The 12,908-nt window shown below is 46.0% G+C and overlaps 2 protein-coding genes across 8 annotated transcripts in view; one reads left to right on the top strand and one right to left on the bottom strand.

The window, feature by feature from the left end:
* The window catches only part of LOC310837726 (uncharacterized protein), a 196,905-nt gene that overhangs the window by 102,875 nt on the left and 81,122 nt on the right, over positions 1–12,908 (bottom strand). The gene's annotated exons all lie outside the window — the stretch shown is intronic.
* LOC310837543 (uncharacterized protein) overlaps positions 1–12,908 on the top strand; it is a 48,405-nt gene that overhangs the window by 29,346 nt on the left and 6,151 nt on the right. The window contains exon 1 of one of the 6 annotated variants that reach the window (XM_083724276.1): positions 12,710–12,781. The exons of 4 other annotated variants lie outside the window; for them this stretch is intronic. In XM_083724276.1, the coding sequence (XP_083580402.1) occupies positions 12,745–12,781 (37 nt within the window). In that variant the 5' untranslated portion in view covers positions 12,710–12,744. Of the gene's footprint in view, positions 1–12,709; positions 12,782–12,908 lie in introns of those variants that run through there. One more of the 6 variants, XM_083724278.1, reaches the window with a different exon arrangement.

Here is a 12,908-nt window from a genome sequence, read left to right as displayed (position 1 = left end):
GCTTTCCAGGTGGGAGTTGATCATGGTTAGGGTTTGCCAAGCGTCCCTTCCTCTTAGCACGCTTCTCCCTTGCGTCCTGAGTTCAAGGGTCTTCAAAGTCCATGACACCTTTGGCCGAGAGAGAAATTTGAACAGTATAGAAAATGCATTGATTTTCCAGCCTGTGTCTAGAGTGCTAATAGGATTTCAGGATTTTTATTTCTTCACCTTCATCTGCCTAGGCGGGATTTCAGTTTTATGTCTCCGAAATATCCAGGCAGTGGCCGGTTCCTGATGGGATGTATTTGGGCTGTGTGTTCTCCGCCCCCACCCCAAAATACCTGTGTGTGTTAGCAAGACAGTTTCCTTGTTGCGTAGTCTAGTGAAAGGCAATATTTCAGAAATGAACTTTGCTGATGAAATGCCGCGTTACCGGTAGGTAGCAGTGTTGGTCTGCCATAGCCGCAAATAAATAAATAAATAAATAAATAAACAAACCAAGTTTATTATTGGTATGAGCTTTCGTGTGCATGCACACTCCTTCAGGTACACTCAAACAGAAGTCACCAGGCCCTTCTATATAGTGAGAGGGTGGGGAGGGGTATTACTCAGAAGGGTGGTGGGAGATGGGTGACTCGCTGATAGGACTGTTAACGCCTGCAATTGGTCTTACAGACAAAAACAAGTGGTGAGATGGCCAAAATAGCTTTATCGTGTATAATGAGATAAGAATCCAATGTCTCTCTTCAGACCAGGTCTCTCCATGGTTTTAAGTTTGGTAGTAAGTTGCAATCCAGCAACTTCTCTTTCCAGTCTATTTCTGAAATTCTTTTGTAATATGACAGCGACTTTCAGATGTTGTATAGAATGTCCTGGGAGATTGGAGTGTTCTCCTACTGGTTTCAGAAATACCTGATAGTGCAGGTAATAATCCAGCAAACTTAACCCATCTTCTCCAATCGATGCCTGTTGCTCATGCCTAGAGATGGGAAGGCCTGGAAAAAAACTAGAAAAATTGGGGGGGGGGGGGAAACAGTTTTTTTTTTCTGAAGCCCTTTTTTCTGGGGGAAAAAATGTTTGATATAGTTTGAATATTCCACACACTTTCATTTTCAATTTTTCCAGAAAAAATGACTTTGGGGGGAAACGGGGGGGGGGAACCTTCCACTCCCCCCCCCAGGTCTTCCAGAACCCCCACTTTGGAGCTCCCTGCCGACAGACACCAGGCAGGTCCTCTCACTGTACTCTTTCCGGCAACTGCTCAAAACATTTTCATTAGGCCAGCGCATCTGAACACGTAGAAGCTGCATGCGATTTACTTCTTTTAAACCACTGCTGTCTCTTAAATACCTGCTTTTTAACTGTGTTTTATCCACCATTTTAATGTTCTGTTGTATATTATTGTAAACTGTTTAGAAGCTCTCTTACCACCATGCGGTTTATAATATATAATAACAAATTCAATTTTAAAAACTCACAGTCCTTTTCCTTTCAAACAGAGTTTGAGCCTTAGTGCAACAATTGTTGTTGTTCTTTAGTCGTGTCCGACTCTTTGTGACCCCATGGACCAGAGCACGCCAGGCACTCCTGTCTTCCACTGCCTATTATTCAGTAACTGGATGTTGCTTCCTTCTGGGCCTGTCATGCAAAAAAATTGCCTTACGCTTTGCCCCAGCTGTCTTCAAGTAGAGATGGGAAGGCCTGGGGGAAAAACAGAAAAATGGGGGGGGGACAGCCCCCCCCGTTTCCCCCCCCAAGCCGTTTTTTAGAATTCCATGGGGAAAATGACAAAGAGGAAGAGGAAGAAGAAATGGAAAATGATAGCAGTAGTTGAGAAAGTGAGATAGAATAAACTGCATGTATATGTTTTGTCTTCTGTTGTTGCTTTTAAAGCACTACTCAAAGGGTAGGCCTTCCATGGAGCTTAAATATTGAGGTGGACCTTAACTTTATTTGCTGTTGGTGCTAAGAGGCAATTTTGATTATTATTTATGTTGGTGGTTTCTTGCTTTTTTTGATGCTTTTGAGAGAAAGGGGGGTGGTTACCTGTTTTATTGCAAGCCTACTACTTTTATATACACTGCGTTTCATGGAATCTGAAAACTACTCCACACTGAATTTTTTTTCAAGTTTTCCAGAAAGAAACAAGGAAAAACGTTTCTCCCCCCATGGCTTCAAAATTTTTGGAAATTTTACATCTCTACTCTGCTGCCTTCTTAGAAACTGTCCTCTGGTTCCCCCCATATGTCTGTCGTTCACTAAAATGCTTGCACTTCCCTTGACAAGGCGCAAGCCATTCCTGCGAATTCCTGGCAGAGAGCTGCTGAACCCCAGACCCCAAAAGGAAATCCAACCTCATCCAGGAGACAATGCTAAAGATTGAATTCTGTTTTAAATGCAGTTTTAAAGATATATTTGCACAGAAATGTAAAAAATGCCTGTATTAGGAAAACAGTTGCCCTAGGTATACTAGTGCAGGCTTTCCCAAACGTGGGCCTCTAGCTGGTTTTGGACTACGATTCCCATCATCCCTTAATACTGCTAGCTGGGAGTGATGGGAGTTGTAGTCCCGAAAGATCTGGAGACCCAAGTGTGGGAATCCTTCTTTAGTGAAAGGTGAGGATACGGACGTGAACTTTGCTGATTCAGTTGTAGACGGCATCTTCTATAGCTCCGATAAGAGAGGAGTTCAGGGAGCAAACGGCCTCTTCCTCTGATGACGTCTCTCCCCCTGCCTTGCTGAGCTTGTGTGTTTCTGCGACCATGCAGCCGTGGGATCTGCTGCTGTTCAGGCTCATGCCACTGTCTGTGTTGCCTTGTCAGAAGCTGTCCACTGGTGTCCCCCAGCCCTACGCCCCCCTATGTGTGTCATTCGCTATAAGGCTTGCCCAAGCCATTGTTCGCCACTGGCAGAGAGCCTGCCCAGACCCCAATGTGTCTGTTTCCTGCTCTGCCACTTCTTGTGCCAAAGGTTGCCCATTCTCCACCAGAGAAGAAGGCAAGCAGATCCTTAAGGCCGTGTTTGCTGCTGACGTCCACGGGAACCCCAGGATCTGAGCCAGGAAACCTTGGTCCGTTGTGGGGATCTGTTTCTCTGTGCATCTTGTTAGGAAATTGATTTTGGAAATGCGATGTACTGGATTTGCCCAACAGGGCAGTGAAAAAATTGAAGAATATCTGTATCCAACTTTTGAACTCGCTGCCTATTGATACGAGGCAGTCACTTTCACTGTGTTTCAATCCATGTTTACCGTTTATTTTAATTATTTTTAATAAGAAAATAGTCATTTTAATGTTTATTTACTGATAGTGCCATTGTTTTATTTTTCCTGAACTGTGGATTTAAAAAATCCCAAACATATATGTACAGCTGCAAGTAAAGCCTACAAAAGATGAAATAGCAAAAAAAAGTATGCAATTCTTAAGAAGCCATTTACAACCCACCCCCTCTCAAGAGTCAATCCCACTGTTCCCAACAGGTGCTTAATCTCAGGTAAAAGCATATAAATTCAGTTTTGGGATCCCCCAGGCAGAAGAGATTTTGGTCCTCTGCGGGTTAAATGCAGTGAGAGAGGGAATTATGCTTTTCCTTCCTCTCTGCTTGCCTGAACTCTGCAGGCTTTCCCCAAAGGTCTTGGGGGTTACAGATCCTTTCCTCACTATTAGTGCCCCCTGGCTCAGGTACAGTTCCATTACAATGTGATTGCTTACAGGAATCTGTGTTTGACAGTGAATGGTCTCCCCTTCCTTGGAGGTTTTCAAGCAGAGGTTGGATGGCCACATGTCAGGGATTCTTTAGCTGAGATTCCTCTATTGCAGGGGGCTGGACTAGAGGACCTTTGGGGTCCCTTGTGGGAAAATGATTGCTTGTACATGAGAGCATAAGCAAGGTTCTTATTGTTACAGGGTGATTTCATAGCTAGAAGCATCCTTGGAGCATGAACAGTGCGTGGACAGCTCGTGCTGTCCTATATGATTGGCTAACGTGGCATGGCCTGATCTAGTGCGAAGGTCCTTATCTGCTTGCTAGAACAAATTGCTTGGCTTGTATTTTGTATCTTTCTGATTTCACACAATAAAAGCTGTGCTGCATGAGCCCTAGAGGCGGCCATATTTCGGAACCTACTATGGTGTGAGACTGATTTTTCCTTGAATGCCGAGCTGCAACTCGACAATTGGTGCCCCGTGTGACTGCCTTCGGACTTCACGTTGTCTTATTCAGCGCTCACCAACACGTCGTTCATCCACGTAGTGGATCCCTGATGAGTGCTCCCGTGTGATTTCTTTCGGACTTCATGCTGTTTTACAACGTTCAGCCTCACCTCGCCTGCCAGGACTGCAGACGCGTCGTTCATCCACGTTGTGGATCCCCGGTGAGAGCTCCCGTGTGAATGTGATTCTGGACTACGTTACGGATTTATCAGCACTTATCTCCGCCCGGACAGGGCAAAAGGCGCCTCCCTCATCCTCCTAAGGATCCCTCCGGTAAGTGCTCCCTGCTCTTTTGCAACTCTTGCAATCATGGGAAAGTCTCTCTCTGCACCACAGAAAAAAGTTTATAAAGACCTTAAATTCCTTTTGGCCAGTAACAACCTTGCTGTTCAGAAAGCTGACCTTAAGTCCCTTATAATAGCCCTGGACACTCACTGTCCCTGGTTCCCCCAGGACGGAAATTATGCGTTAGACGATTGGAAAAAAATTGGACACTTCTTTCAAAATCATCCTCAGATTGATGTCAAAGTTTTGCATGCCTGGTCTAACGTCTACAAAGCTATGTCGTGCTTAACTCCTTCAAACATTCTTCTGGCTGCCGCAACAGCTTCTTCGCCTGCCCTCCCAGCTCCCGCTTTGCCTGCCTCAAACCTGCCTCCTAAACCACCGGACATTTGCCCTTCGGCTCCTCCTGTCACTCCCCTGCATTCTTCAAATTCTGCAGCACCCCCCGCTCTTCCACCTCCTCCGCCCAAGGCATCTGGCACCGCTTCCACCCCACTTCAAGAATCTCTTCGCGCCGCTGCTCCGTTGCTAGCTTTTGATTCTACAACTCCTAATCTTTTTCCTGTGATTGCTCCTGCCGCGCCAGGGGGAGGCCCAGCCCGGCACGAACAGTTTGATTTGAGATTCATAAAAGAACTGTATTCCTCTGTCCAGAACAATGGCTTGCAATCTCCTTACACCTTGGGCTTGTTTGCCACTATTTTTCAACAAAATTTGATACCAGAGGATGTTAAGCTGTTGGCCCGCACTGTAATGCAGCCTCATCAAATGATTTTGTTTATACAAGCTTGGCACTGGGCCTGCCAACGTCGTGCAGATGGGATTAGGAATAATCTTAATAATGTTGCATTGGCTAATCATCAGGCTGCTTTGGCTGCTGCCGCTGCTGGTGCCGCACCACCGCAACCCCCCGTCATGTTAACCCAAGCTGATGTCCTCGATGGATTAACGGGAGGAGGCAATTTTCTTACTGCTGCCCAACAACTAACTCTCGATCCTCAATATTGGGAGGCCACTACGGCTGCTGCTCAGGAGGCCTTGGCTTCTGTCCCTGATGACAAAACTGAGCGCGATGGCCGATGGGGGAGCGTTAGACAAGGTCCTACAGAGCCCTATGGACAATTTGTCGATCGCTTGTATAACACCCTTAAACGGCAAGTTCAGGACGTAGCAGCCCAAGCAGTGATTGTCCGCCAGCTTGCGTTTGATAATGCGAATGAGGACTGTAAGCAAGCACTACGCCCTTTGCTGGCAACTCCCAATGTAGCCATTGCAGATATGCTTAAAGCCTGCCAATCGGTGGGGACTGAGATACATAAAGCTCGCTTGCTAGCCGCAGCTCTATCCTCCACTGTGTCCAAAAATCCTGCAAAGGATAAAACCTGCTATGGATGTGGCAAAGTGGGCCATTTTCGTGCACAGTGCAGATCTAATACAGAGCAAAGTCGTCCTAGCACAAAATGCCCCATTTGCAAAAAAGGTTTCCACTGGGCCAATCAGTGTCGCTCCGCCACGCCTCAACAGAACCAGCAAAATCAACCGACGGGAAACCGGCAGTCGGGCCCACCCCGGGCCCAGGCTCAACAATAGGGGATCCAGCGCATTCTCCAGCCATCTCACCTCCGGCCTTGCCCCGCCTCCTTTTAATTCAGGACTTATACCTGCCAGTCCCCTATGTACCACACCAAGTCAGAGTGTCATTAGAGGCTGGTTTTTCTTCTTCAGCACAGTGCCTTGTTTTTCCACTGTCAGAGGTTTTGCAGCATGGGATTCACCTTGTTCCAGATGTTTTACATGGATTACAACAAAATGACCCCTATGTGACTGTATTTTCTGATCGCCAGGCACGTTTGCAATCAGGTTCTCCTATAGCAAAGCTCATATGCGTCCCAGGGCCAACCCAGGACCATGACCCCCTTGTTGCTGCTACCTTCCCAGTCACAGAGAAGCGTCCAAAGATCCAGATGACCCTTGGGGGTCGCACGATTGAAGGGGTTTTGGACACGGGGGCAGACTGTTCTGTGATTGCTATTAAGGATTGGCCCTCCGCCTGGCCACTTGAGCCAGCTTCTTCTGTTATTGGCGTTGGTGGCGCTGCAGCTGCCCGACGCAGCAGGAACCCTATTTTGATTCAAGGCTCACAAGGCTTTGAGATGACTATCTTACCACTGGTTCTGGACATTCCCGTCTCCCTTTGGGGGCGAGATCTGCTTGCTGCAGCGGAAACTACAATTTCTACAAATTTATGCTGAGGGCTGCCCCTGCCATGCCCCGGACTGCGCTTTCTCTCTGCTGGACCACAGACACCCCCGTATGGGTGGATCAGTGGCCCTTGCCTAGACAGAAGCTTGCAGTGGCAGCCCAGTTAATTACGGAACAACTTGAACTGGGGCATATTGAACCTTCCACCAGCCCATGGAATACACCCATCTTTGTCATCAGAAAAAAGGCATCTGGACAATACCGTCTTTTGCACGATTTACGAAGGGTTAACAACCAATTGTGCCCTATGGGGACCTTCCAACCTGGCATCCTAAATCCCAACATGTTGCCACAAGACCATCAGCTTGCAGTCATCGATCTCAAGGACTGTTTTTTTTTCTATCCCTTTGGCACCACAAGACAGACAGCGTTTTGCATTCACCTTGCCGGTCCTGAACAACTCCAAACCAACCAAGCGCTATCAATGGACGGTTCTCCCACAAGGTATGAAAAATTCTCCGACCTTATGCCAGTATTTTGTGGATAAGGCGCTTCAACCATTCCGTGAGCGCCACCTAGCGGTCATCTGTTGTCATTACATGGATGATATTTTGATTTCCTCATCACACATCCCTGACGCTCTTCTCGAGGACTTAATCCATACTTTGATGCAAGCAGGATTGACAGTGGCTAGAGAAAAAATTCAGCGGACCTTACCTATTACGTACCTGGGACACAAGCTGACAGCATCTGCAGCCATCCCAGTTACACCTCAACTACAGTTTCCTGGTCACCTTAGACTGGTGGATTTACAACAACTCCTTGGACAGCTGAATTGGATAAAGAGTTATTTGGACCTGCCCACCTCTACTTTGTCTCCACTATTTTCTGCCCTTAAAGGACATAAGGATCCAGCGGACAAGATCACAGTCACCTCTGCAATGGAAGAGGCTTTAACCTCTGTGAACAACCATCTCCGCAGATGTATGGTGGACAGGATTCCTTCTCTTTCCATGGCGCAATTATCACTTGCAGTATTTGCCACCCCGCTCCTTCCAACAGCTATATTGTACACCACAGGCCAAAAGCCTGGGACTGTGTCTATTGTGGAGTGGCTTCACTTGCCTCATACTCCTCCGCGGAACGTGTACGCTTCACACAACAGCGTCATGGACCTTGTTGTTAAGGGCCGACATCGAGCCCTTGCCCTCTCTGGAATGGACTTACAGTCAGTGTACCTGCCCTTCTCACAGGAAGAATTTCAGCATCTGATGATGACAGCCGTTTCTACCCAAGTAGCTTTTGCTGATTTCTTGGGAAATATCATTCACAATCCTCCTAGAGACCCTCGTTTGTCTTTCCTTACAGGGCTACGTTATGTCCTACGAACTGCCTTGTCCCCCTTACCCTTACCCTCCGCCCTTACTGTGTTCACTGATGGTAATAAATCCAGAGGGGTGGTGGTGTGGGAAGAGGAGGGGGGATGGAAAAGTTTGTATACTACTGAGCAGTCCTCAGCACAACGTGCTGAATTGGCAGCTGTAATTTTGGCATTTCAACAGTTTGCTAATATCCCTTTCAATCTCCTTGTGGATTCTCAATTTTACGCCTGCTGAACTTCATTTCCGGAAGGAGGAAGTATTGCAACGCCCTTTAGTGTCTTACAGGTTGCTTCCAGATCCACAGTGGAAGGGTCCAACTTCCTTGATTTCCTGGGGTCGCGGGTTTGCGGCAATTGACGTAGACGGAGTTCCCCGATGGGTTCCAGCCCGCTGCGTTCGACCCTGGCGCTCTTCTGTTGCCTCGTCTTCGCCCAAGGAGACACCAGCACCTTGAAACCGTATTTTACGCTGTTTGCCAGTGATGACCTCTCACCTGACCTCAACCCGCATTGCAGTTGGAGACATCGCCATATTGATGTGCCCTGGATAAAGTCAGCTTCCACAGCGGTTCCAGTGTTTCCTGGCACGTTGAAAGGCCGTCTTCAACCCTATCGCGTTGGCCCCCCTTCCCCCTGGGAAGCCACCGTTTCTACCACTTATCGTTACAGTTTTGCCGCCTCTTGTCTGGGAAATGAACCTGGCTTTGAAGGATGCCCTCGTCAGACCGGCATCGCTTGGGTTTTGCCCCCCAATAGCGACCATCCCATCTGTGTCTCCACGTTTCGTTGGGTTTGGATTTTTGGCTCAACAGTGCACGGAGCAGTACATGAGGCCTATTTACAGCAAATGGGCTCCTGTATCTGCAGGAATGGCTGTGTGGCTTCTCCTGGTTTGTGGTTTTTACATGCCAACAATCGAGCCACGAAATATCACGCAGGTTGCTCGGAAACAGCTATTGGAATAATTTACCATTCTCACCCTTATTGCCCCCCCCCGAGCAACCAATATGGCATCATCCTGAGTGGCCCCACAATTCCACTTCAAACGGATGGAGCCTCTCCGTGAACTTTGTAAAACGCCGCTTTCGTCGTGCTGCTTTTTTGCAGAAGGCCAGGAGGCCTGAACTTTATCATCAGATTTGGACTAACAATACTTACGTTAGAGACATTAATCATTTTGCTTCTATGCTTAACCTTTCTGATTGTTGGATGTGTATGCATATCCCTCCTCAATCAAAAAGATCTGGCATTCTATTACATGGTATTCCTATAAATGCTTCATATAAGATTAGCAATAATATGAAGGACAATCGCATAAGTTTACCTCCTGTATTTCTATCGCTTGTAGAATTAGCTCCTTATTGTTTTCATTTTAATCACAATAGCAAAAAATTTTTAGGTCATTATCCATATTGTAATTGGACACATGAATACATTAATGGATCTTCTTGTTTTCTTAATGTTACAACCATGAGTGGCAGACCAAAGGTTTTAATTAATAATGTCACAACTTACATGACCTATGAACAACAAGCTGCGTGTAGAGACTTTTATGTTTGGTTCGACTGGATGAGAAAGAGCAGCAGAACTACATGTTTGCTTCAATCTGATTTATGGTTATTTTGTGGCACACGTGCCTACAAAGAAATCCCCTCTGCCTTTTCTGGTACCTGCACGTTAGGTATAGTAGTACCCTTGGTATATAAAATAGATAAGCTCCCAGCGGTCCGTTTGCGTAACAGAAGGGAAGTACTATCACCTATTTCTCAATATACAGGGACGGCCATCTCTAGGTCCCTTCTGCCTTCTTTAGGTGCAGCCATGAATTACCGTGATTTGCATAAATTGGCAAACTGGACAGAAAATTTGTTTAATTCCACCATTTTGGCTTTAAAAATGATTAACAAAGAAATATCAGAAATAAGAAATGTAGTTCTTCAACATCATTATGCTTTAGATGTGATCCTTGCTTCTAAAGGTGGAATTTGTGCCTTAATTCATTCTCATTGCTGCATGTATATAACTGATCAATCAACCAATATCTCTGCTACTATTGATCATATGGAACAAATGATAGCCCATAATCCTTTGAATCCACCTGAAGGTTTTGATCCATGGGAATGGTTGTCTTCTTGGTTACCTAATGGATTATGGTTAAGAAAAATATTATTGATTGTAATTGCATGTGTTGCTGGTTTCATTATGGTGTGTTGTTGCATTCAATGCATACCCTCTTTGATTTCCCAATGCACTGCATGGTGGTACCGACCACGGCCCACCACAGGGATTACAAGAGGAATTTATGTTGCAAAGTGTAGACGTTTAGGCAATGAAGTGTACGAATTGGACTAATGGTCCCTCTTTTCCTCTAATAGTATAAACAAGAAAAGGGGATATGTGGGAAAATGATTGCTTGTACATGAGAGCATAAGCAAGGTTCTTATTGTTACAGGGTGATTTCATAGCTAGAAGCATCCTTGGAGCATGAACAGTGCGTGGACAGCTCGTGCTGTCCTATATGATTGGCTAACGTGGCATGGCCTGATCTAGTGCGAAGGTCCTTATCTGCTTGCTAGAACAAATTGCTTGGCTTGTATTTTGTATCTTTCTGATTTCACACAATAAAAGCTGTGCTGCATGAGCCCTAGAGGCGGCCATATTTCGGAACCTACTATGGTGTGAGACTGATTTTTCCTTGAATGCCGAGCTGCAACTCGACAGTCCCTTCCAACTCAACGACTCTATGGAAGCTGCCCATATACCCACCCACCCCTCGCCCTGCCCATTGACAAGGTAGGAACATAAATAACGCAGGAAAGTTGAAATGCAATCTGTGACCCCCTCCCCTTTTAACACAGTGGCTCCCAAATTTTTCTGATTCCCATCTTTGTTATATACCGCCCTATACCCAGGGGTCTCAGAATAAAATCAGGATATAAAACCACAAAATACATAATAAAAATCAAAACAACCCCCATAAAAAACCAATTGCCTTACCCTAACCTATAAAATGGGACGCGGGTGGCGCTGTGGGTTAAACCACAGAGCCTAGGACTTGCCGATCAGAAGGTTGGTGGTTCGAATCCCTGTGACAGGGTGAGCTCCAGTTGCTTGGTCCCTGCTCCTGCCAACCTAACAGTTCGAAAGCACGTCAAAGTGCAAGTACATAAATAGGTACCGCTCCGGCGGGAAGGTAAACGGCGTTTCCATGCGCTGCTCTGGTTCACAGGAAACGGCTTGGTCATGCTGGCCACATGACCCGGAAGCTGTACGCCAGTACCCTCGGCCAGACATTAGCAGTAGATAATACAGTGGTACCTCAGGTTAAGAACTTAATTCGTTCTGGAGGTCCATTCTTAACCTGAAACCGTTCTTAACCTGAGGTACCACTTTAGCAAATGGGGCCTCCCGCTGCCACCACACGATTTCTGTTCTCATCCTGAAGCAAAGTTCGTAACCTGAGGTACTATTTATGGGTTAGCGGAGCATCTGTAACCTGAGGTACCACTGTAAAAATAAATAAATAAATGCAACATAGACATCAGGGTTTGTAGCCACCGACAGCCTAGTCCTGAATTTATACAATCCTCTTTTTTAAGCCTTCCAAGGCTCAGTATTGCCTCTGTACATCTCAGCGGAGAGGAGGAAACTACCAGCCCCACATATTTATCATATATACACATATGGGGTTGGACTAGGTGACCATTGAGATCAACACACTCATGTTCTCTAAAATAGTCTATAAAGTTTCCCCATTCTTGATTGAATTTTTTCTCATTTGATCAGTAAGATTAGCCATTTCGGCATAGTCAATCATCTTAAGTTATCCATTCTTCTTTCTTTGGGACCTTTACTTCTTTCCACCATGTCTGGGATAGTAGCCTCTGGCCGCTGTAATCACATAAATAAACAGTCTCTTTTGCTTCCTTGGCATTTATTCTCCTATTACACCTAGTAAAAAAGCCTCTGGGTTTTTTTAACAAACGTAATTTTAAGAATTTTTAAAAATTTCCCAGAAGCCCTTTACTTTTTTACACGTCCACCACATAGGAAAATGTGGAAAGAAGACAAGGTCCCAATGAAAGAAGAATGGAAAGATGATGGACTCTGCCGAAATGGCTAAACTTACCCTAAAGATCAGGCACCAAGATGAGAAAAAATTCAATTTAGAATGGGAAAGCCTTATAGAGTATTTTAGAGAGCACTGTAAAAACCTCAAAACATTAGCAGGTTTGATGTAACATTGATGAACTAAAAATAGAATTAGGAGAGGGGAATGAAGTTGAAATTAATTGAGGAAATATATAGTAATTATATGCAAGGAGAATAAAAGGGGGGAATGGAAACGGGGGGGGGGGGAGTCAGTTATTGCAAATTTGGATTGGATATCTGTGTACCAAAAGGAAAAACGTTATTTTGAAAATTGAAAATAATTATAATAATAGTTTAGAAAACGTTTTAGGGCTTCCGTGCAGCTGATCCAGCGGGGCTTTCCGGAGGCGAGACTAGCGCCTCTCCTCGCTCTTTGCCCGGAGAAGCCCAGAGGCTCCTGCCGCTCGGCTCTAAAACGGTTAAGAACAGCGGCGACAGAGCTGAGATTCCTAGAGCGGAGGGGAAAAGGCTGCCGGGAGAATAGCAGCTTCCGCTTCCTGTCCCGCTTGGGGGGGGGGGGAGAGATACCTGTCATGGCGGCGGCTTTCCTTCCTCGCGGAGGCGCTGGAGGTGGGTCGTATGCATTATGTATTATAAAGGGGGAGAGACGGGGGGGGGTGCAGCTGGAGGGAGTGTGAGGAGAGATTAAAAAACCCCATTAGGCAAACCCTTTCAATGTAAGTTCTTTTCCTCTGTC

Source organism: Podarcis gaigeae (assembly GCF_964106915.1).
Source record: "Podarcis gaigeae genome assembly, chromosome: 2".
Classification (NCBI taxonomy): Eukaryota; Metazoa; Chordata; class Lepidosauria; order Squamata; family Lacertidae; genus Podarcis; species Podarcis gaigeae.
The sequence above is the reverse complement of the archived record's forward strand: the minus strand, read 5'-3'. Positions and strand labels throughout refer to the sequence as shown.